Source organism: Brienomyrus brachyistius, chromosome 12 (genome assembly GCF_023856365.1).
Source record: "Brienomyrus brachyistius isolate T26 chromosome 12, BBRACH_0.4, whole genome shotgun sequence".
Classification (NCBI taxonomy): Eukaryota; Metazoa; Chordata; class Actinopteri; order Osteoglossiformes; family Mormyridae; genus Brienomyrus; species Brienomyrus brachyistius.
The window spans coordinates 19,917,595-19,942,073 of NC_064544.1; the positions used below are offsets into that span (position 1 = coordinate 19,917,595).

The window sequence follows — 24,479 nt, forward strand, 5'->3', positions numbered from 1 at the left end:
TCTGTGACCCACATTACAGTTGTACAGTGCACTGTTACAACCCTGATACCAACAGTAACTGGGTTGCAGGAGAACCAGCAATCATATGTGTTACGATCGCAACGGGGAAGCAGGACTAAACCTCCTGTTGCCTCATTGCCACCATCTAGCATTATCTCTCCTCTTTCACTGCTGCTCTCACTTCCTGCTGGACCAGGAAGTTTTCTTCCTTCCCTTGAGTGATTAAAGTGGGATGTGGAGAAGGATCCTAGTCCAGCTCAGCCTTGCATCACCACTGCTACCACTTTCAGCCTTAAACTTGGCTTGCAAAACCATTATGCCAGCTCTGGCTACCTTCAGATCGTTTGACCCTCTGTCAGAGGCGGACATTTCAGGTCCAGAAAGTAAAAATCCAGACTAAGATTTTATTTCAACCAACCAGTTGAGTATACTGTGTCTGTGACTCTTTATACTGAACTGGTTAGTTGAAACTAAATCCTGGTTTGGATTTTTACTTTCTGGACCTGAAATATCCGCCTCTGCCCTCTGTACAGCAACACTTTCCCAGCTCCTGTAACCTTGAACTCCTCCTCCAAGGACTTGAGTGGCAGTCACAGGTTGTTTTGATGACTATAGAGAGCCATGCTGCTCAGGCTCCGGAGGTGGCTGCTGACTTTCCGCTCCAAGGTTTCTATTGTCGGGATTCACACTTCATAAACCAGGAGTGGCCACAGGACTCTTGGAGGAATGACATGCTGGTACAGAGATGCTTTAAATTACCCCAGTAGGCCAGACCAGTCCACTGACCTCAGCCAGCCATCCAACTCAGTGCAGGTCAACTTGATGCCTGTTGTGTCCTTCAGGATGCTGCCAAACACTTTGCCTCCTAACAGGCTTCCCTGTGATGGTTGGGATGTCAGTACCTGCGATACTGAACTGAAATTTGTCATCCACCTTCCTTCGCCTCAGCACCATGGACCTAGATTTGGAGGCTTGAACTCCATCCACTCCCAGCCCATCAGCTTCTCAGGCCCCTGCAGGATCCAGTGACGTCCTGGGACTGACTCTGTGGTGACTGTTATCTCATCCATAAGTGCTCTGATGGGAGGCTGCTGTTGGGCAGTTTCTGTTTTAGACTCTATGTACTCTGGTTCAGCAGATTTTTTGAGCATGTTCATGGCAGCAGAGAACAGGATCACAGAGATAATGCAGCCTGTGATGGTCCTGGTCTCAGCCTTATTCCAGCCTGATATAAGAGCTCCTGAGGAGGCTCTCAGCCTCACACTGCTGCAGGAATCCGCAGTGAGATCTCTGACTACTGGGGACACGATGTTCCACCAGAGGCAGCTGCACCAGCTTGTGTGGAATTGAGCCTTATGCATTTTCCAGGTCGGGCCACAGGACTGACAGATTGTCTTTGTTCTCCCAGCCTCCCTGATCAGCTGTGTCACCATTAGTGATGCGCAGATCGGCTCTGACTCCATCCGAATCCACATGTACATGTAAATCATCCACCCGCCACCCAAACGAATAAAGTATCAGAGACCGGCACCCGATCACACATTACCAGTGTTTCTCAGTAGGATACATGTAAGCATGATGATCTGATAACATGTTACACTGAATTAAGCTGGTTTTAAATAAATAAACATTAACTTAAAGTGAAAGTTCTTCTTTCAATGGCAGCAGCCTGAACACAGACTGACATCTTTACTCCCGTCAGACTATAACTCTGCATGTCATCTTCCCAAATACAGAGCATTAAGAATACTAATACCGTGTTACACATGACATTACCAGCACTTCACTCGTCATGGTAACTATTTCACTAAATCACTCCCACACATAACTTTTCCACCCACCCTTTTTATTTGTTTTTAATTCTCCTTATTTGATTTTTACTCAGATCTTTTGTGCCTCCGTTGCTGTTTAAGACAAATGGACCCGCAGTGGGAGTTTAGTCTGCTAATTCATACCTGATGTAAAATGAAGCTTAAAATACATTCACATTTTAGAGAATGCAATGAATATTTTCCTCATTTATGACATATATCACCTATGCGCAAACTTTCTGTTATTAATCAGAATAGTAATTTTTATGAATCTGCCTGCCGCGGTGCCCCCCCTACGGATATAACTGTGATTCATGCATCACTAGTCACCATGCCCATGTGCTCCAGGCATCCAGCCATTCCTGACATGCCCTCTTTCTGGACCGATGTATCAGTGTAACTGAACTTCACAAGAAAGGTGCACAGCCAGTTATTTTACATTTACAGGATTTGGCAGACGCCCTTAGCCAGAGCGACTTACATAAGTGCTTTGAGACTCTGCAATGAATTTCCGATGCTAGCTCAATAAGGACCCAAGCTATGAATACTATCTCTGAGAACTCCATTGAGTAGTGCAGAATTTTTTTCTTTTTTTAAACACACACCAGAAAGAGTCGAGTTAGAATATAGAAGTTCTACGTCAGGTATTTCTGAAAAAGAAAAGTTTTGAGTCGTCGCTTGAAGACATTCAAGGATTCAGCTGTTCGGACATCTAGGGGGAGTTCATTCCACCAATTAGGTGCCAGGACAGAGAAGAGCCGAGATGCGTGTCTTCCTTGTGCCTTGAGGGGAGGTGGGACCAGTCGAGCAGTGCTGGAGGATCGGAGAGATCGTGGTGCAGAGCGGGGTGTGATGAGGTCCTTTAGGTAGGATGGTGCCTGAGAATTTTTGGCTTTGTATGCGAGCATCAGTGTTTTGAATCTGATGTGTGCAGCTACAGGAAGCCAGTGGAGGGAGCACAGCAAAGGAGTGGTGTGGGAGAACTTGGGAAGGTTGAAAACAAGACGAGCAGCTGCATTCTGAATCAGTTGGAGGGGACGGATGGCGCTCAGTGGTAAACCCGCTAGAAGCGAGTTGCAGTAGTCAAGGCGTGAGATGACGAGGGACTGGACGAGTATCTGGGTAGCCTGAGTGGAAAGAAATGGACGTATCCTCCTGATGTTAAAGAGGAGAAACTGACAAGAGCGAGAAAGACTGGCGATATGTGAGGAAAATGACAACCGATCATCTATGGTAACTCCAAGGTTTCTAGCAGAAACCGAAGGACGGATCAGGGAGTTGTCGAAGGAGATCGCAAGGTCCTGGAGGGGGGATGAGTCAGCCGGGATGTAAAGCAGCTCAGTTTTACTAGTGTTGGGTTTTAGCTGGTGAGTGGTCATCCAAGATGAGATGTCTGCCAAGCATGTAGAGATCTTAGTGGAGACATGAGTGTTTTGAGGGAGGGAAGGAGAGGATGAGTTGAGTGTCATCGGCATAGCAGTGGTAGGAGAAGCCATGTGAGGATATAACTTCGCCAAGAGATTTAGTGTAGAGGGAGAATAGGAGAGGGCCAAGAACCGAGCCCTGAGGGACACCGGTGGAAAGACAACGTGGAGTAGATGTGGATACATTCCATGTCACTTGGTATGTTCGGCCTTCTAGGTAGGAAGCCAGCCAGCGCCAGGCCAGGCCACCAATGCCAAGACTCCTAAGGATGGATAGGAGAGTTTTGTGGTTGACCGTGTCAAATGCTGCTGATAGGTCAAGAAGGATGAGGACAGATGACAGTTTGGCTGATCTGGCAGCATGTAGCTTCTCAGTGACTGCTAAGAGGGCAGTCTCTGTAGAGTGAGCTGCTTTAAAGCCAGACTGATTAGGATCCTGGAGGTTGTTCTGAGAGAGATAGAGAGAAAGCTGGTTGTAGACTGTACGTTCGAGGATTTTTGAAAGGAAGGAAAGAAGCGATACTGGTCGGTAGCTGCAAGTGTCCGAGGGATTTAGAGTGGGTTTTTTTAGGATGGGAATGACCCTGGCTATTTTGAATGCTGTTGGTACATGACCGGAGGTTATGGAGCCATTAATGATAGTCGTGATGAAGGGGAGAAGGTCTAGAGAGATTGTCTGAAACAATGCAGAAGGGATTGGATCAAGTGGGCAGGTGGTAGGGTTAGAAGATGAGATGACTTTCATGATCTCAGTTATAAACAGCACTGATGATGATCTTTGCTTCAACACTCAACAGAGAGATGAGGTGAAACTGGTCTATTTGCCTTCAGTTCTCCTCCTTTGGGATCCAAAGCCCTTCAGCAACCCTCCACTGGGAATACTGGTCCTTCTCTAGATGACTCAAAGGAGCTTCCACAGGCACAGAAAGAGTTTAAGGTGATTCTTGTTCACATTGCATGGGAGCCATTCAGGCCTGGAGCTGAGTTTGCTCATCCTCTCCTGACTACCTCAGGAACCTCTTTCAGCTGCAGGTCTGACATGTCAAACTGCACAGCTGCCTCGGTCGGCTGCATCACTGTGCTGCACTGTCCCAGGTCCTGATCTCTTGCTGGGTTGCTATACATCTGCTTCAGATGCTGGTCCCTCTCCTCCTGTGAACAGGCCAGCTTGCTGCTATGCTTCTGCCCTAACAGATCCTTCATGAACCGGTAGGGCTTGGTGATGAATGCAGTGCTTTCAGGCTCTTTCACAGTGTCGTCTCCGATGCCACTCTGCCCACTGGAGGACCCTGATCTTCTTGTGTAGGATGTACATCAGCTGAGCCAAGCCACTGCTCTCCTCTTCTTTTGCCTGTTTGTATTGGAACCTGAGAGCCTTCATCTCCTGCCTGATACTATGGATCCTCACTGCTCTTTGGTTCTTTACATATGGTCCAGCTCTCAGCTGCTCCTCTCCAAATCGCTCTGACACAGTGCTGACAGTGATCGCTGTCTTGGTCAAACTAATTTTAAACACCTGTCTTTATTTTACAGTTTTTTTTCCCCAAACAGTGACAACCACCTTTAATATTAGGTGTATGAAACAGGACAGGAAACATGGAAATATGTAAACATACCTGTGAATGATTTCCGATATGGAGCCATAACAAACAACAGCAGGATATACGTCAGACTGATGGCAGGACAAGTAACAGCCTCTCCTGTGGTTCCTGGGAAACAGGTAACATTAAGTTTCATTTATTTAGCAGAGTCAAGCAGTGTCAGAAAATACCGGAACTAATTAGGGGTTAAGAGAAACATCCTAATCCCCCCCCCCCCCCTGCAAAATTTTACATTGGATTTCATGTTACCTGTCTCTTCATTACTAACTGCTAATATCTAAAATTCTATAATTAGTCACCAGGGGGTGCTGCCTCTACTGTTGTAAATACATGCTCATTTTGAGTAAACGAAATCAAACCTGTGTTATCCTATACAGACTCAGTGTCAATCTAATAATCTTTTAGGAAATACACATCAAACTATAAATAACTATGAGTTAATTTATGAAGGAAACTTATTCACCTTAAAAGTGAATCATCACAGTATAGATTACAAATACTTACAGTATTAGCCACTAATTTACATAATTATTCCCCAGCACGTTGCTATTTATGCTGCTGCTGTTTATTTCTTACTGCGTGCACAACAAAAACAATAAAATCTCTAAAGTCTCTTTGTAAAGCTTCTTTAAACCATATTCACTGGGCTCACCTTCAGTTACACCCCACAGGATGAAGGCTGCGGAAACCATGATTGATGGGACTGTGAGATGTGAGCAGTGACTCAGCAGAGCCTGTTTGCTTTTATCTATAGACAGAAAGTAGAATCAGATTTAACCACATGATGTTTATCATTAGGTGACGATTCATGCAAAGTTTAATGATCTACAGCCATTAGTTTAATGATCTACTTTCCACCGTAGTGCATGTCTTAAAAACCTTAGAGAAATTAGACCTAATTCACTTCTGGATAGTAGGTGTAATGTAAACCTAAACTTGGACTCCTGAACATTAGATCACTGGCTCCTAAGACATTGCTTGTAAATGAAATCATCACTGATTTTAATCTTGGTGCCCTATGTCTTACTGAGACTTGGCTTAAACCAAACGAGTTCTTGGCACTAAATGAATCCACTCCAGCTGAATATAGCTATAAGCATAATCCTCGACCCAATCACAAAGGTGGTGGGGTTGCTGCAATATTTTAGACCGACCTAGGAGTGCATGAAAATAGTGGTTATAGCTTTAGCACGTTTTAAATTATTATTCTTAATCTTGCTAGCATATCTAAGTGTAGTTCTACACCTCCAATCATCATTGCTATTGTGTATAGACCGCCTGGCCCCTACAGCAATTTTCTTAAGGAATTTGCAAATTTCCTAACAAACTTGGTGGTTACTACCGACAAGGCCGTGATTGTTGGTGATTTTAATATTCATATGGAAAATGATAGTGATCCATTAACAAAAGCATTTACTACCATTCTTGACTCTGCCGGTGTACATCAGAATGTAACTGGGCCGACTCATGCCTGTAACCACACCCTGGACTTGATCCTTAGTCATGGTGTCATGGTAGAACACATATCAATTATCCCTCAGAATCCTCTACTTTCGGATCATTACCTTTTAACATTTCAATACAACATAACCCCCCTAAGGCCCCAGGTCAGAGGTACAATACTAGACGTTCCATAGCCTCATTATCCGCCGCAACTTTTCTCGATCAGCTCCCACAGTCCTTCAACCTTACCTCTGAAGCATCAAGTGTAAATGAACTTGAACAGGTAACCGTGAACATGGTGGAATCATTTCGTACCACTCTTGATCATGTAGCGCCACTCAAGAAAATAAAACATAGAGATAAGAAACCTGCCCCCTGGTACTCTGACCGTACACGGGAACTTAAACAAGCTTCACGCAAGCTAGAACGCAAATGGCGGTCAACAAAACTAGAAGTTTTTAGATCTGCCTGGAAAGAGAGCCTGTCTAAGTATATACAAGCACTAGTGACTGCTAGGTCTATGTATCTCTCTAAACTAATAGAAGAGAACAAAATCAATCCTAAATTCCTGTTTGAATCTGTATCTAGGTTAACAAAGAATCCTTCAATGTTAAACTCACAAGTCCCAGAAGCTCTTAGGAGTGATGACTTTATTGCATTTTTAATAATAAAATAACTACTATTAGACATACCATCACTAGCACGCCCACAGCTGCACACAACCACCAATCTTCTGTTAGTGCTAGTGCTATTAGTACTAATGGTAACACCTTTGAATGTTTCTCTCCTGTAGTGCGGACAGAACTCCTTAAGTTAATTTCCTCTGGCAAAGCCACTACTAGCCTTGTTGACCCAATACCCACCAGTCTACTTAAGGAAATCGCACCACTGATTAGCAATATATTGTTAAACTTGTTAAACTCATCTCTTAGGCTTGGATATGTTCCTATATCTTTTAAAATGGCTGTTATTAGACCTATCCTAAAGAAGCCAAATCTTGAACTTAGTGACTTAGGACACTATAGACCCATCTCAAATCTTCCCTTCATTTCTAAAATTCTGGAGAAAGTTGTTGCTCACCAGCTGTCTTCCTTTCTTCAGAAAAATAATGCTAACGAACTATATCAGTCTGGTTTCAGACCCAATCATAGCACAGAAACGGCCTTAGTCAAAGTCATGAACGACTTGCTTATGGCTTCCGACCGTGGCTGTATATCGCTATTATTCTTACTGGATCTAACTGCACCATTCGATGCTGTAGACCATAATATTCTTCTGGAACGGCTGGAAACATTGATTGAGATTAAAGGGACAGCACTCCTGTGGTTTCGTTCCTATTTAACTGATCGTTACCAGTTTGTCCATGTAAACAATGAGTCATCCAAAGCCACTAAAGTAAGATATGGTGTCCCACAGGGATCAGTGTTGGGCCCACTACTGTTCAATCTATATATGCTACCACTTGGTAACATTATTAGAAATTACGGTATTAATTTTCATTGTTATGCTGATGATACACAATTGTATCTATCTGTCAAACCTAGCGACGCATCCCAGCTCTCTTTTTTAGCCGACTGTCTGCTAGACATTCGTTGTTGGATGGCAAGGAATTTCCTCATGTTAAATACAGAAAAAACTGAGGTTCTTTTAATCGGTCCTAAGGATGCTCGTAATAAGTTTGTAAACCCCAACCCTAGCGGCCTCCCTACTCAGTTTAAAACAGTGGTCAGAGATCTTGGTGTCCTGGTAGACTCCAACCTCTGCTTCAGTGCTCACATAAATAGCATTACCAGTACAGCATTTTACCATCTACGGAACATAGATGCAGAGAAACTAATACATGCCTTTATAACTTCCAGATTGGACTACTGTAATGCCCTCCTTTCGGGTTGTCCATCTGGATCCCTACATAAACTTCAGTTAGTACAAAATGCAGCAGCCAGAGTTCTCACAAAAACTAAAAAATTTGATCACATTAGCCCTATCCTGTCCTCCCTGCACTGGCTACCAGTCAAATCTAGGATTGACTACAAAATACTGCTATTAACCTACAAAGCTCTGAATGGCCTTGCACCACAATATCTTAATGATCTTCTGGTCCCTTACAACCCTTCTCGCCTGCTTTGATCACAAGGAGCAGGATATCTATTAGTTCCTAGAGTAGACAGGAGACTACGGCAGGCTGCAGAGCATTCTCTTACAGAGCTCCGCAGCTGTGGAATGGTCTCCCGGCGGATGTGCGGGATTCAGGCACACTCTCGCTATTCAAGTCTAGATTAAAAACGCACTTGTATAGTTTAGCGTATAGGAAACCTAGTTCTAGTTCCAGCTAGTCGCTCACTCTCAGTTAGACTAACAGTATGAGGTGAAGAGCTGGGTGGGGATCGGTGTCCTTGGCTTTGGATAAACTGATGCGTCAGTGCTGTCACTCTAGCCTTACACTAGAGTGCTGATGTTCAGGGAGTCCCCATGCCTGTGTTCCTGCCTGTCTCTCCCTCTTTCTCATGCTGCTATAGCCAGATCTGCCGGAGCCTAGATGAATATTGCACTCAATCATTTTGCTTGCACTGCCTCTAGTTTCCTCAACTCTGGCTAATACACTATTTTCTTACTTCCTCCCCCACCCCTTCTGGGGTGTGCTGCCTGGAGAACCATAACATCAAGGAATTTATGCTTCTGCTGCCTGCAAGACCACTACCTCCACTTCTGGCAACTACCCTCCAGCCTGCCTGCCCTTGGCTCATGGATGCCTCTCCTTCCTCCCCTGCTGCTGTGCCACTGTTGATCTTGCCATCATGCATTAAGCACCCCGTGCCTGCACCGGTCTGCCCCTGCATCGAGACTGAAATTTCAACCCCTGTATTAGCTTAAATTATATAATCTTGTTTTGTTTGACTCTTCTGCCGGCCCCTGGAGGATGGGCACCCCCTTTGGGTCTGGTTCCTCCCAAGGTTTCTTCCTCTTAGGGAGTTTTTCCTTGCCGCCGTTGCCTTTGGCTTACTCACTGGGGGGTTTTTAAGTGGCAGAAATGTAAAGCGCATTGAGACAATGTAATGTTGTGATAATGCGCTATATAAATAAAAATGCATTGCATTGCATTCTTTAGCATAATTTCAATGAGGACATAATTTTAGGTACATTGTTTTGGTAATAAAAGTATCTGAAATAATTCATATTCATACATATGTGTTTGTTACCAGTGAAACAGAATCAAAATATGTTAATTACATCACAGTTAAGCCCTGCAGTGGACAGGCACTCTGTGTAGATACAGTCCTGCCTGATGCCCCATGTCTGCTGAGATGCCCTCTACAGGATAAGTGGCTGCAAACATGGATCCACTGATGTCATCATAATTACTAGAAATGACAGAGCAGATACTAAACTTACCTTCCCTTCTTAAATGCCTGACAGATAAAGCACCAGTTAGTAGGACTACAGGTGTGACAGCGATGCACAGCCCCAGAATCAGCCAATGCAGGGATGAATAACCTAAAATATTCAGAATTACATTCCATTAGTCATTTTCTAAAATAGGCTGTTTATCTTGCTGCAGCATAATTGATACGTACACACCATTTAGTCTCACAAAGTGGAGCAGAAATTTATGATTAAATCCATCCATCCATTTTCCAAACCGCTTATACTACTGGGTCGCGGGGGGTCCAGAGCCTATCCCGGAAGCAATGGGCACGAGGCAGGGAACAACCCAGGATGGGGGGCCAGCCCATCACAGGGCACATTCACACACCATTCACTCACACACGCACACCTATGGGCAATTTAGTAACTCCATTTAGCCTCAGCATGTTTTTGGACTGTGGGGGGAAACCGGAGTACCCGGAGGAAACCCCACGACGACATGGGGAGAACATGCAAACTCCACACACATGTGACCCAGGTGGAGACTCGAACCTGGGTCCCAGAGGTGTGAGGCAACAGTGCTAACCACTGCACCACCATGCCACCCATATGATTAAATCTTTGTCTATAAGTGTGTAAGTCCTAACTGCTCTTCAGGCTTTTTTAATATATAAGATTTTCCATATTCCCATATATGATTTGGATATATTTACACAACATGTGGCAAAGGGCTTTTTAACTGTATTACTCAGTCATACAATGTAATGTACAGTTAATAAAATACTATTTTATTACTGCATTTTTCCCAGTGACACTCTCATGGTCTCTGTAGCTCCTAAGTGAATATTAATAATAAACCATAATTACACATTACACTGCATCACTCTAATATAATACCTGTTATGACAGAGCTGAAAACTGCACTAAAGCGGAAGCCTGAAACAATTTGTTCATTTAATGCATTTTGTGTTTTAAAGTTGTACTAAATTTCACCATTTCTACGGTTACACTGAGCAGATTAAACCCTATGGCATTTGCATAAAGATCAGTCTGCAGCAGAACCACTGAGGCTTAGCGGAATGAAAATGTGATTTAATCACACAGAACTATGCTGAGATGCATGTTAAAACCAGTCCTTCTAGTGACTCACCCAGTGCTGCTATCCTGGCAGTTGTACTGGCAGAATCAGTATCTGAGTGGACTTCACACCTGAACTCTCCTTTGTCTTCAGTCCTGACTTTCCTCAGTTTCATTGAGAAGTTTCCTTTGGGAATTTCCTCAGTGAAGAATTCAGCTCTTCCAGAGTATCTCCGATCCTGTGAATCTGGTCTGTTCCCTCCATCAGCATACAGAAGCACCAAGATGTCACCGTCATCGTCTGTCTTTCTCCATTCCACCTGAAGCTCTGTCACATTAACATGGGTGTCCACAGAGCAGCTGAGAGTCACATCCTCTCCAGCATGTGCATAGACAGACTCATCTGCACCCGTCACCACCAGCCGCTCTGGAACAAGAGCAGGAAGATTCACACAACCTGGCAACCTGACATCTGTCTGTTTCCCCCTCATATTTAAAGAGAAAACATATGTTTGTGGTTGTTTTCATGCATCAATTTTAATGCTTTGGAATATGTGACTCAAGAGACGAATCCGGCACCACACTAAGCTTGTAGGAGTTTTGTTACACAAAAATGTTTTGAGGGCAGAATGAAAAGTGATTGGTTCAGAGAGATAACCAATCAGACTGTAGAGGAGGTGGGTACAAGACATGTAACTGGTTGGTCCTGCATCCTCTGTTTGCTTGGAACCACCTCCTGTACAATCTGAGTGAGAATGAGCGGCAATCGCTGCATAACAAGAAGCATAGAGTTCCATCACTTGTCGGTTGGTAATACAAAGCCCATCCCAATTTTTCCTTCACAAAAGCAGTTGGTTTTGGGCTATGCCGAGAGACATAGTTCTTCCAGCGTGTCCTGGGTCTTCCCCGGGGCCTCCCCCCAGTGGGACATGCCTGGAACACTTCACCAGGGAGGCGTCCAGGGGTCATCCTAATTAGATGCCCGAGCCACCTCATCTAGCTCCTCTCAATGCAGAGGAGCAGCGGCTCTACTCTGAGTCCCTCCCGAATGACTATGCTCCTCACCCTATCTCTAAGGGAGAGCCTAGCCACCCTGTGGAGGAAACCCATTTCGGCCGCTTGCACTCGTGATCTTGTTCTTTCGGTTACTACCCATAGCTCGTGACTATAGGTGAGGGTAGGAACGTAGATCGACTGGTAAATTGAGAGCTTTGCCTTTTGGCTCAGGTCTTTCTTCACCATGACAGACTGATGCAGCGCCTGCATCACTGCTGACGCCGCACCGATTCGCCTGTTGATCTCCCGTTCCATCGTTCCCTCACTCGTGAACAAGACCCCGAGATACTTAAACTCCTCCAGAGGGCCCCATCCCCAACCCGGAGAGAGCATTCTACCCTTTTCCGGCTGAGGACCATGGTCTCGGATTTGGAGGTGCTGATTCTCATCCCAGCCGTTTCACACTCAGTTGCGAACTGTCCCAGTGAGAGCCGAAGGTCATGGTCCGATGAAGCCAACAGAACCACATCATCTGCAAAAAGCAGAGACCTAATCCTGAGGTCACCAAACCAGACACCCTCAACGCCCTGGCTGCGCCTAGAAATTCTGTCCATAAAAACTATGAACAGAATCGGTGACAAAGGGCAGCCCTGACGGAGTCCAACCCTCACCGGAAACGAATCTGACTTATTGCCACCCATGCGGACCAGGCAACCACTGTTACACGGCCAGGGCGAAAACCACACTGCTCCTCCTGAATCCGAGGTTTGACAATCCGGCGGACGTTCCTCTCTAGCACCCCTGAATAGACCTTACCAGGGAGGCTGAGGAGTGTGATCCCCTATAGTTGGAGCACACCTTCCGGTCCCCTTTCTTAAAGAGGGGGACCACCACCCCGGTCTGCCAGTCCAGAGGCACTGCCCCCGATGTCCACGCGATGCCGCAGATGCGTGTCAACCAAGACAGCCCCGCAACATCCAGAGCCTTGAGAAACTCTGGGCGAATCTCATCCACCCCTGGGGCTCGGCCACCTCAGCAACCTCTGCCCCAGAGATAGGCGAGTCCACTCCCAAGTCCCCACACTCATCTTCCATATCGGAAGGCGTGTCGGTGGATTGAGGAGGTCTTCGAAGTATTCCTTCCACCGACCCAAAACGTCTCGAGTTGAGGTCAGTAGCGCACCATCCCCACCATAAACAGTGTTGATGTTGCACCGCTTTCCCGCCCTGAGCCGCCGGATGGTGGACCAGAATCTCCTCAAAGCCGTCCGGAAGTCGTTTTTAATGGCCTCGTGACAGGCACCAACCACCTTATGGCAACAGCTCCGGTCAGCTGCCTCCACAATGGAGGCGCGGAACATAGCCCATTTGGACTCAATGTCCCCCGCCTCCCCCGGAATATGGGAGAAGTTCTGCTGGAGGTAGGAGTTGAAACTCCTCTTGACAGGGGTTCCACCAGACGTTCCCAGCAGACCCTCACTATACGCTTGGGCCTGCCAGGCCTTGCCGGCTTCCTCCCCCACCAGCGGAGCCAACCCAGCACCAGGTAGTGATCAGTTGACAGGTCCGCCCCTCTCTTCACCCGAGCGTCTAAGACATGCGGCCACAAGTCTGACGACACGACTACAAAGTCGATCATCGAACTGCGGCCTAGGGTGTCCTGGTGCCAAGTGCACATATGGACACCCTTATGCTTGAACATGGTGTTCATTATGGACAATCAATGACGAGCACAGAAGTCCAATAATAAAGCACCGCTCGGGTTCAGATCGGGGGGCCCATTCCTCCCGATCACGCCACTCCAGGTCTCACTGCCATTGCCCACATAAGCATTGAAGTCCCCCAGCAGAACAAGAGAGTCCCCAGGAGGAGCGCTCTCCAACACCCCTTCCAAGGACTCCAAAAAGGGTGGGTATTCTGAACTGCTGTTTGGCACATAAGCAGAAACAACAGTCAGAACCCGTCCCCCCACCCGAAGGCGAAGAGAGGCTACCCTCTCGTCCACTGCAGTAAACCACAATGTACAGGCGCCCAGCCAGGGGGCAATAGGGTCAGTCCATGCCAAATCAACCAATGTCCAGAAAAGTTCCATGGGCATCATTCCTGATTTTGATGAAAACTTGGTATTTTGATCCTTATAGAGAACACTGAAAATTCCCCAAGTTTTATTGCAAAATTGTGATGCAGTCCAAAGTTATGGCCCTTTCAAAGGGGGTGCCACACCCCTTTTTTGCACTCGCGAATCACGCATGTCATTTGTAAGGGTTTTCAGGAGACCATATCTTCATTTTATATTTCAATAAAACTTGGGTAATTTTCAATGTTCTCTATAAGGATCAAAATACCAAGTTTTCATCAAAATCAGGAATGATGCCCATGGAGCCCCTGGTTGATTTGGTATGGACTGACCCAATAAGTATGCCTACCCTCGCTCGGCGCCTCTCCCCACGGGCAACTCCAGAGTGGAAAAGGGTCCAACCCCCCTCAAGAAGACCCAAGCTGTGCATCGAGGTGAGCCCGACTATATCTAGCCGGAACTTCACAACCTCGCGTACCAGCTCAGGCTCCTTCCCCATTAGAGAGGTGACATTCCTTGTCCACAGAGCTAGCTTCTGGAGCCGAGGATCGGACCGCCAAGGTCCTCGCCTTTGGCTGCTGCCCAACTCATATTGCACCCGACCCCTATGGCCTCTCCTATAGGTGGTGAGCCTATTGGAGGGTGAACCCACGTGCCTTGTCCGGGTTGTGCCCGACCAGGCCCCATGGGTGTAGACCTGGCCACCAGGCGCTCGCCATCGAGCCCCACCCCCAGGCCTGGCTCCGGGGGGGGCCCCGGTGACCCGCGTGCGGGCAAGGGAAACCGCGGATTCAAAATGTTGTCTGTCATTAGGGGTCTTCTGAGCCGTACTTCGTCTGGTTCCTCACCCAGGACCTGTTTGCCTTGGGTGACCCTACCAGGGGCATAAAGCCCCGGGCAACATAGCTCCTGAGATCACGGGAACACGCAAACCCCTCCACCATGATAAGGTGCCGGCTCCAGGAGAGGCTTACATTATAAGAAATTATTAATCCATCAAAAACATTACATTATAAACAACTTCTGAAGGTAATTTACAGAAAAATTCAGTTTAATGACACATAATGAGGATTTTCTACCAAATAATGGCAGTGGATCTAATGGGTAAAGCGGTGTGTTTGTGATTGGAAGGTTGTTGGTTTGAATCCTCAGTCGGCATGGTACCATTCCCATGCACTGCTCCCTGGGTGCTAAATAATAGTGGCTCACCGCTATATTAAATGCTGAGGACACATTTCATTGTGGTGCCAACAATGACAATTTTTCACTTCAGTAATATTGTTTGTTTGGTATTTTCAGTGAAACTGAATGGGATTCAATGGACTACAAGTGATAATTGGATGCAAGTCTTACTGAAAGAACTGGTCTGCAGTAATATTGTCATGCTAATTCAGCATAAATACCTGTACAGTGTTGAATTTATTGGTTTAAACTGTAATTTTGTACTTTGTATATTTTTATTACATTGTTCCATAATGATTATTATGTTTTTGCCGTTTTTTTACAGAATTATTCTGGCAAACCCACCTGCTGGCTTTTTTTCCATAAAAAGAAGATTTTTTTTTAGACAGCAATACATACAATATGTAGAATTTTTATCATTATGTCATGATCAGATCTGTGAAGTTATCATGAAGTTAGGAGAGTTAATTTAAAATTTTGGAAGTTAGGAAGCTTGTGTAATACACATTTCCTGTCTTAAGTTAGGACAGGAGCAATAACCTAGGATCTGTTCATCTGTAATGGCTTTATCCTAAATCAGGTTCTAACCCGAGTAACTATTGTTAGCAAACAGCTGGGGAGCATCAAAGCAAAGGAAGGCAGCAGACTGAACAAACTCATTAGGGAGGCTGGGTCTACTGTTGGCTCCAAGCTTGTCACTGTGGAGGAGGGGGGCAGGGGCAGAATACTGGCAAAGCTGCTGGCAATTATGGGCAATGCCTCTCACCCCCCCCCCCCCCCAAATAAAACACTACAGAAACTCAAGAGTAGCTTCAGCAACCGACTCATTCAACCTGCCGCATTAAGGAATGATGCAGGAAATCATTCCTACCCAGTGCTATTAGATTCTTTAACTCAACAGTCCATGACTCACCTGTCCAATCAAAAGCCAAAGGAAGTTCTGAAGGTAAGCCTCGCTAAATGAGTCCCCCTACGGGCGCAATCGCGTCATTGCATTTAAAGTGGACCGGAAAATCCAAATAAGGAGAACAAGGAGCCAACTTCAGCCTCGTCGAGCAAAGAGACAAGATACAGAGGCGAGTGGAAACACACTGAACGGTCTGTAAACTTAAACTCATTGAAGAGCTCGTTCATCATAACCAACAAGTAATCACTAATTTGGATGAAATGGTGAATATAATAATGTAATGTAATTCAAATGGTGGAATGTAAGAGTTTCTTGTCGATCAATTTTCATAATGATCATCTTGTCATTTAGGCAAACTGCAAGTAGCCTGGTTAGTTACTGTAATAACATTCACAATTCCAGGGTTGCTGAATCTCACGCATGCGCCGTGACTCTCACATTGTCAGAATAAAGCAGAACTTTCTCTCAAGAAATGTTACCGCAAATATATTATTCCACTGTAAACCTGTCAGAAAGTCCATAAATCCTTTCAATATTTACTTGTATGGGTCTCTAGTAGAAGATCTCCTAGTCGCTATTTTATGTGGTTTGTGGTTGTACTAGTGATTCTTTCAGTTACGATGTGTTTATGAGAGAACACAGGGTACAGGAGAGTGACAGGGGCATCACAGTGGACCCTGAGCTGAGGTAATTTTTCCATAGTAAATGGCCTGATATTCGTGGCGGAATCTCGTGATTTGTGTGTGATTTTAATAATTCCCGGAAATGCAGCATACAGTCAGGTCCATAAATATTGGGACATCGACACAATTCTAATCTTTTTGGCTCTATACACCACCTCAATAGATTTGAAATGGAATGAACAAGATGTGCTTTAACTGCAGACTTTCAGCTTTAATTTGAGGGTATTTACATACACAAGGGCGTAGATTTGCTCTGGACATTGGTGGGGACCTATGACTCCACCCCCCCCCCCCCCCCCAATCCCCTGCCCCACCCACCAACCCCGCCACCTCAATTCCGTCCACGGAACGCATGTTTTTTTAATATGCTGCAAAATGCAAAATCACTTTACATTAATACTAGCAATGCTTCGATTGATATTAATCCACTCGAAATGCAATTCATTAAGTTAAATTAAGGAATAGTGTAATGTCAAAGGAATGTTTAATAACTGACAAAAAGATAGTTTAATAAAGACTATTCTTTATTGAGCCATAGTGCAAATGAAACATCTCACACATCTGTATATATAAAAGTAGATTACATCTAAACATGAACTACTGTTAGGTACCACATAACAGCTCAATGCCTATTGCTCCTATATGAAGGAGCCAAAAACATGCCTTCGCCTCTCGTTAACAGAAATAAACTGCTGGCATATTTGTTTGACATCAATATTGTCCAGACTGTTCTGGTGGACATGGCATACAGCAGCATTGTTCAGTCTCATTTGTGTCATTGTTGATCTGAGCCAGGTTTTTAGTCTCCTGAGAGAACTGAAACTCCTTTCAGCTTCAGCTGATGACACCGGGGTAACTAAAAGCAGTCTGACAAGGGTTTCAATTTGATCAAATAGACCCCTCACCTCCACTGGCATTCCTCTCATGATAGTAGCCACTTCTGTACTAGATTTGAAATTGTATTTGGACTTGAACATGGCTAGCTGAACTTTTAGAGTCTCCCTGTTAAGTTCTGGATACTGATCAGCAATATCATCCACCTCTCCTGTGAGAAGAATGTCTTCCAGCCTGTTCAAGACACCTAGATCTGGTTGATTAAACCTCTCCTGAAAATGGACATCAACACAATCCAACAATTTGTAAAACTCTGCTCTGTAATACTCTTCAGGTGACTTGTGAGTGTGCTGGCTAGCCCCACCGGTATATCTCCTTGATGTTTGTCTTTGGTGAGGCATCTGAATGGGTTCAATGCCAAGAGAGTCCACCATTTTCACTGCATTCTTAAAAATCTCCTGAAATCTTTCTTCATTCCTTTTGAACTGGAGAGTTGATTTAACACCCTCTATTGATTGTTGCATTCCTGCAATAGTTGCAATCCGTTTCTGCAGAGACTTGTTCAGACATTCTAGCTCCTCAATAACTTCTAATGCCAAAAGAAGCCCCAGCACAGTTTTACCTTTTTCAAACCTCTCACGCAGTCCATTCGCCCTAGCACCTGTGCTAGATCCAGTTGCTGCCATCTCCTCTAAGCTTGTCAAGACACTTTCATAGTGAGACAGCACTGCTTTGATAGCAGTTCCCCTTACTGTCCACCTGGTTGGACAGAGAGGTCTGAGTGATGCTGATGGTACATCTGAATCTGCTGCCACAGCTGCAAACATAGCTTTGAATTTTCCAGACTGTTTGCTTAATGACCCTAGATCATGTACCCACTCTAAAGCATCTCGAATTAAAGGACTAGCTTGGCATGCAGCCTGTGTGATTAGGTTAAGGCAGTGAGTTCCACAGTGTACATATAAAGCCAATGACTGATGTTTCTTCAGTACTGCCTGAGCACCTGAATATGCTCCAGACATGTTGGCAGCACCATCATATGTCTGATCTCTTAAACATGTCATCGGAATATTCAACCTCAAAAGCACATCCACAGCCATCTTGGCAATCTCCACTCCTGTAGTTCCTGAGACCTCATATAAGCCAATAAAAACCTCATGTGGAACCAGGTCCTCATCCACATATCTTAAACATATAGACTCTTGCTCTGCACCTGAGATATCTTGAGTACCATCTATAATGATTGAGAACTGCAGGACAGATAGAGACTGGATAGTCTGTGCAATATTTCTGACAATGCTGTTTCCTAACATCTGCAAAATCTCATTTTGCACTTGTGGAGAGGTATAGTCATGACAATGGCATAGCCAGTCAGAAAGACAGGCATCATCCTTGGCTTTATATTTTAAATATTGAAATAGGTTACCATCGTCTTTGTCATGACCACGCAGTGCCAAACCCTGCCTAGTAAGATACTGTACTGCACCTACAATAATTTGTAAGCAGTGTCTGGCATTTTCCTGTTGATTTGACCAGGCAGTTGAGAGTTGTGTATTTATTAGGACTGCTTCTTGACAACTAACTGTGACTGCATGATGATGGGATTTATTTTGATGGCGTTCAAATCTTTCAAGAGCATTTTTCCAGTTAGTGAACCCCTTTGAGCAGAATGCAGGGTCTGCCTTTTTTGACATAGTACTTTTCTGTATAATATATATTTTCACACAGTGAAAACAGAGAATTCCCTTAACTGTGGGGCTATAATGAAGCCATGGATATTCTTTGTACCACCTTTCCTGAAAATGGAGGACCCTATTGGACAATGTTTGAACAGGGATGGATTTGGCGTTAGGCTGGTTTGGCTTATTTGTAATATGCAGAATATCTCCACTACTACACTGTTCTTCATTGTTGTCGCTTTCACTGCTACTCTCCCTGCTGCTCACTACAGGTGGACCAGTTTCCTTAGAAATACACCACATTATACAATTAGTCATACTGTAAGACTGACTATGATGATACATATGTGACTTTATGAGAACACACCACTCATTTTATTTAGATAACATACTTTTTATCCCTACATTAAAACCATGATTATGTGCTTAAAAGGACAGTTCACGCAAAAAATGAAAATGTCATCATTTATTCATCCTCCACTTGTCACAAGTCTTTTAAAGTTTTTTTTCTTCTGATGAACACTAAAGAAGATATTTTGAAGAATGCTGAAAACCTGTAACCATTGATTTACATAATATTTGTTTTTCCTGCTACGGAAGTCAATGTTTAACGGTTTTCAGCTTTTTTTCACAATATCTTATTTTGTATTCAACAAAATAAAGAAAATCATAAAAGTTTGGAACCACTTAAGGAGTAAATAGTGAGTAAAGTTTTTTTGGGGGCTGGACAATGCCTTTAATAGGCCTCACCTTTGACCCTAACTCTTCCCCTCTGACTGCACTAGTACCTGACAGGATTGCCACCTGATGAAATAGCGCGACAAAAAAGTGAGACATGTCAGTTCAAAACTTTTGCCAAAAACACTAATGAATCACTTACATCCTCAGCCTATCACTCCTCATAATGTTAAATATTAGTATAATCAACATGTATAATACACACACACATATTATATGTTATATATAGTCAACATTCAGATTCACCTCCTGTGACCTTGCCTCTTCACCTGAACTACAACATGGCTGATCTGCTTCTGTCCCCTAATAAAAAAACATTGAGGGATTCCGTATGAGCATTGACAGAGAATGCCGCAGCCTATTATCGGTAACAATGTTAAATCTCAGGACAACTAGGTATAATAATATCAAGTCATCGTTCAACATCACCTGTGACCCCTTCTCTCCATCACTGTCTGATACACAGCACAGTTGTTTAGGTTCTGTCACCTGACAAAACAGGATAAACACATGCCATTTAAACAGCAATCATTTTATTTCACTTTTTCTGAGTCTTAGTGTGCAAATCTCAAATCAAATCATTAATGTTTGCCAAGTCAGTGAATGCATTTTAAAAACTATTTGTGCGAAGTGGATTGTCTATTGGTGAACTGTCAATAAAATTCTAGCCATGGCAATATTAGTATGTAGCATATCAATTTCTTTCACAAAACTGATTTCTGACAAATAGTCATCATTAGATTAGGAGAACTGACAGGGATCATATTCATAATTTTACATTTAGCTGTTTAATCTGCTGTTAGTTTTAAGTCCGTATTCACAGACTATAGCCTGCCCTGCTATAATGAATGTGCGTCAAAGCCCCCACTAGCATTAACGTTAACTGCTGTCGTTACTTTGATGGACTTTGACAGATTCACTAGCGAACTTGAAGTGACTTACACTTTTCTTTGAAAAAAGTTCCTTATGTCCAGCTTCTTTTTTTTTGCTTCCGCCATCCTCACATGTGTCACCATACCCACAGCTTCTTGCACGGGGAAAAAAATCCACTGCATTTGGCGCTGCCTGTATCTGAACGCAGCCACAGCCTCTCACATGATAGCAGGGAAATGCACAGCCAATCAAAATGTTCATATATGTTTTGGGGGCAGGAGGACTCAAGGAGAGACCGTGATTTATCCCTTTCTGCGTGTCTAGGTTAATGTTGACAGCACGATTGTTTTTTTTTTTTTTTTTTTAAGTGGATTAAATTATTGGTGGGGACATTTCAATGGTCGGAGGATATTGGTGGGGACACATCCCCTCCGTCCACCCTAAATCTACGCCCCTGTACATACAAATCAGGTGAACGGTGTAGGAATTACAGCAGTTTGTATATCTGCCACCCACTTTTTAAGGGACCAAAAGTAATGGGACAAATTAACAATCATAAATCAAACTTTCACTTTTTAATACTTGGTTGCAAATCCTTTGCAGTCAATTATAGCCTGAAGTCCGGAATGCACAGGCGTCATCAAACGCTGGGTTACATCCCTAGTGATGCTCTGCCAGGCCTCTACTGCAACTGTCTTCTGTTCCTGCTTGTTCTTGGGGCATTTCCCCTTCAGTTTTGTCTTTAGCAAGTGAAATACACGCTCAATCGGATTCAGGTCAGTGATTGACTTGGCCATTGCATAATATTCCACTTCTTTGCCTTAAAAAACTCTTTCTTTCTTTGCTTTCGCAGTAAGCTTCAGGTCATTGTCCATCTGCACTATGAAGCACCGTCCAATGAGTTCTGAAGCATTTGGCTGAATATGAGCAGATAATATTGCCCGAAACACTTCAGAATTCATCCTGCTGCTTTTGTCAGCAGGCACATCATCAATAAATACAAGGGAACCAGTTCCAGTGGCAGCCATACATGCCCACACCCTGACACTACCACCACCATACTTCACTGATGATGTGGTATGTTTTGTATCATGAGCAGTTCCTTTCCTTCTCCATACTCTTCTCTTCCCATCACTCTGGTACAAGTTGATCTTTGTCTCATCTGTCCATAGGATGTTGTTCCAGAACTGTAAAGGCTTTTTTTGATGTTGTTTGGCAAACTCTAATCTGGCCTTCCTGTTTTTGAGGCTCACCAATGGTTTACATCTTTAGTTGAACCCTCTGTATTCACTCTGGTGAAGTCTTCTCTTGATTGTTGACCTTGACACACATACACCTACTTCCTGGAGAGTGTTCTTGATTTGGCCAACTGTTCTGAAGGGGTTTTTCTTCACCCGGGAAAGATTTCTTTGGTCATCCACCACAGTTGTTTTCCGTGGTCTTCCCAGTCTTTTGGTGTTGCTGAGCTCACCGGTGCGATCTTTCTTTTTAAGAATGTTCCAAACAGTTGATTTGGCTACACCTAATGTATTTGCTATCTCTCTGATGGGTTTGTTTTTATTTTTCAGCCTAATGACGGCTTGCTTCACTGATAGTGATAGGTCTTTGCATCTCATATTGAGAGTTGACAGCAACGGATTCCAAATGCAAATAGCACACTTGAAATGAACTCTAGACCTTTTATCTGCTCCTTGTAAATTAGATAATGAGGGAATGACACACACCTGGCCATGGAACAGCTGAGCAGCCAATTGTCCCATTACTTTTTGTCCCTTAAAAAGTGGGTGGCAGATATACAAACTGCTGTAATTCCTACACCGTTCACCTGATTTGTATGTAAGTACCCTCAAATTAAAGCTGAAAGGCTGCAGTTAAAGCACATGTTTGTTTCATTTCAAATCCATTGTGGTGGTGTATAGAGCCAAAAAGATTAGAATTGTGTCGATGTCCCAATATTTATGGACCTGACTGTATATAATGCGGGACATTACTTAAACTCACACTTACACTTACCTACACTTAAACTGTCATGAAGGTATGGATGAAAATGGATATAAATAAAAATGGAAAGAATAATATCACTTTATATATTGTGACTGAAGCAGCAATACTTTACAAATAAAAAACTAACTGTACACAGAGCCACTACAGACATATGACGTCACACCTCTGACCCTGATATACCCGCCTCCTCCTATAAAACAGAAAGGTTCACTTGCCTGCTTCCTGTATTTCCACCCATGTTTCATGGTTCTCCTGCTCTGTATAAACCACACACTTGTACACTCCTGCATCTGCAGTCCTCACACCGTCAAGCAGCAGAGAGAAGTTGCCTTTGGAGATTTCCTGAGAGAAGAAGTGGGCTCTGCCCCTGTAGGCGTCCCCCTGTGATTCAGGTCTGCTCTGACCCCCCTGGAATAGGTGCACAATGGTGTCTGAATCAGTCCTTCTCCAGTCCACCTCCAGCTCCTCCAAAGGCAGGGGTCTGTCCACAAAGCAGGGCAGCAGTACAGCTCCTCCCAGCCGGGCTGTTAGATGACCAGCAGAGCCGTGTAGCAGGAAACCTGCCACAGGAATAAGAGATATAAAATAACTTAATGCATCAAAGCATTATATAATAAGCACGGAACATATATTGCAACGAAGTTACTTGAATATCTGGTAATCAAATATTCGTATAATAATTAGTACACACAAAATAAGAACAACGTACTCAATGAAATTTCTTCAACATTATTATACGAGTTACCAGACACGTAAAACTGTCTTCATAATGTACATACCATCAGAGTTAATGACAAACTTCAACACGATCAAAATAGCGCTGAAAGTGTGGATCTGCATAGCCACCTTTCGTGTTGTACAAAGAACTGTTTCTATGCAAGATAAGACCAAATTTTGCTGTATATTTTCGTTTTTACAAACAGTCTATATGCGCATGTATTAACCCAGTTATCGTCCTACACGAAATGCCATTTTCTGGCCATACTTTTACTTTCAGTTTACACTTGGAGCTGAAACACGCCCAACACACCTGAATTACGGCAAAGGGCGGATCGCATGTCTGTGTTTCCCTGATCAAATGCAAATCGCTTAAGCCACGGTTACAGGCGCCCTCCCCCACCAACGTTTTAAATGAAAACGTTGTTATAACACTTACAAAAATATAAGCTACAACAACAAGGCGGTATAGAAAGCGGGTTTAGCGACGGATACCTAATTAATAAACATGGACAACTTCCATTATATAAGTGGAGATTTTAACAAACGTCTGCACATAACCACATTTAATTTTAAAAGAAACAAGTGAGATGCAGTTGAAGTGCAGACTGTCAGCTTTAATTCAATGGGTAGAACAAAAACATTGCATAACTAAAGTGATTTTTCTACACAATCCCCTCCTATCAGGTGCTCATAAGTAATTGGACAAATTAATATAACTGCAAATAAAATGTTCAATTCTAATACTTAGTTGAAAACTCTTTGCAGATGTAGTGAGGTGGAGCTAGAGTGTGCGATCTTTTGGGGGCATTGTAATCTCATCAACTTGATTGATTAATTGTTGTGGGCAGCGTGCGTATATAAGATCTGGTTGTGGTTGCCTGCGGGACTGCCCTGTAATTTGTGACCTGACTCGCCATGCACCAGTATCTGCTTTCTCAAAGTTGTGGGTATATCCAACGCTGCAGGTAGGGTACCAGTGGATGGTGTTTGCTTCCTGTATGGGTGGTTGTAATGTTCTTTTCGGTATATCTCTTTACAGTTGCGAGGGCTTGGTATATCTAGCCGCTT

General features: G+C 43.9%; 1 protein-coding gene across 5 annotated transcripts in view; it reads right to left on the reverse strand.

The window, feature by feature from the left end:
• The window catches only part of LOC125704980 (zinc finger MYM-type protein 1-like), a 161,346-nt gene extending 137,680 nt beyond the window's left edge, over positions 1 to 23,666 (reverse strand). For 3 of the 5 annotated variants that reach the window (XR_007381311.1, XM_048971219.1, XM_048971218.1), the window contains exons 1-6: positions 23,471 to 23,666; positions 22,907 to 23,251; positions 10,793 to 11,146; positions 9,670 to 9,771; positions 5,489 to 5,584; positions 4,852 to 4,944 (exon numbers count right to left, since the gene is read on the reverse strand). Coding sequence is in view for 4 of the 5 variants with exons in the window: in XM_048971219.1 (XP_048827176.1) it covers positions 4,852 to 4,944; positions 5,489 to 5,584; positions 9,670 to 9,771; positions 10,793 to 11,146; positions 22,907 to 23,251; positions 23,471 to 23,531 (1,051 nt within the window). In the remaining variant the exon portion in view is untranslated. Of the gene's footprint in view, positions 1 to 4,851; positions 4,945 to 5,488; positions 5,585 to 9,669; positions 9,772 to 10,792; positions 11,147 to 16,908; positions 19,881 to 20,060; positions 20,118 to 20,243; positions 20,639 to 20,756; positions 20,852 to 22,906; positions 23,252 to 23,470 lie in introns of those variants that run through there. The other 2 variants (XM_048971221.1, XM_048971220.1) reach the window with 2 other exon arrangements.
• Between the last annotated feature and the right edge of the window lie 813 nt (positions 23,667 to 24,479).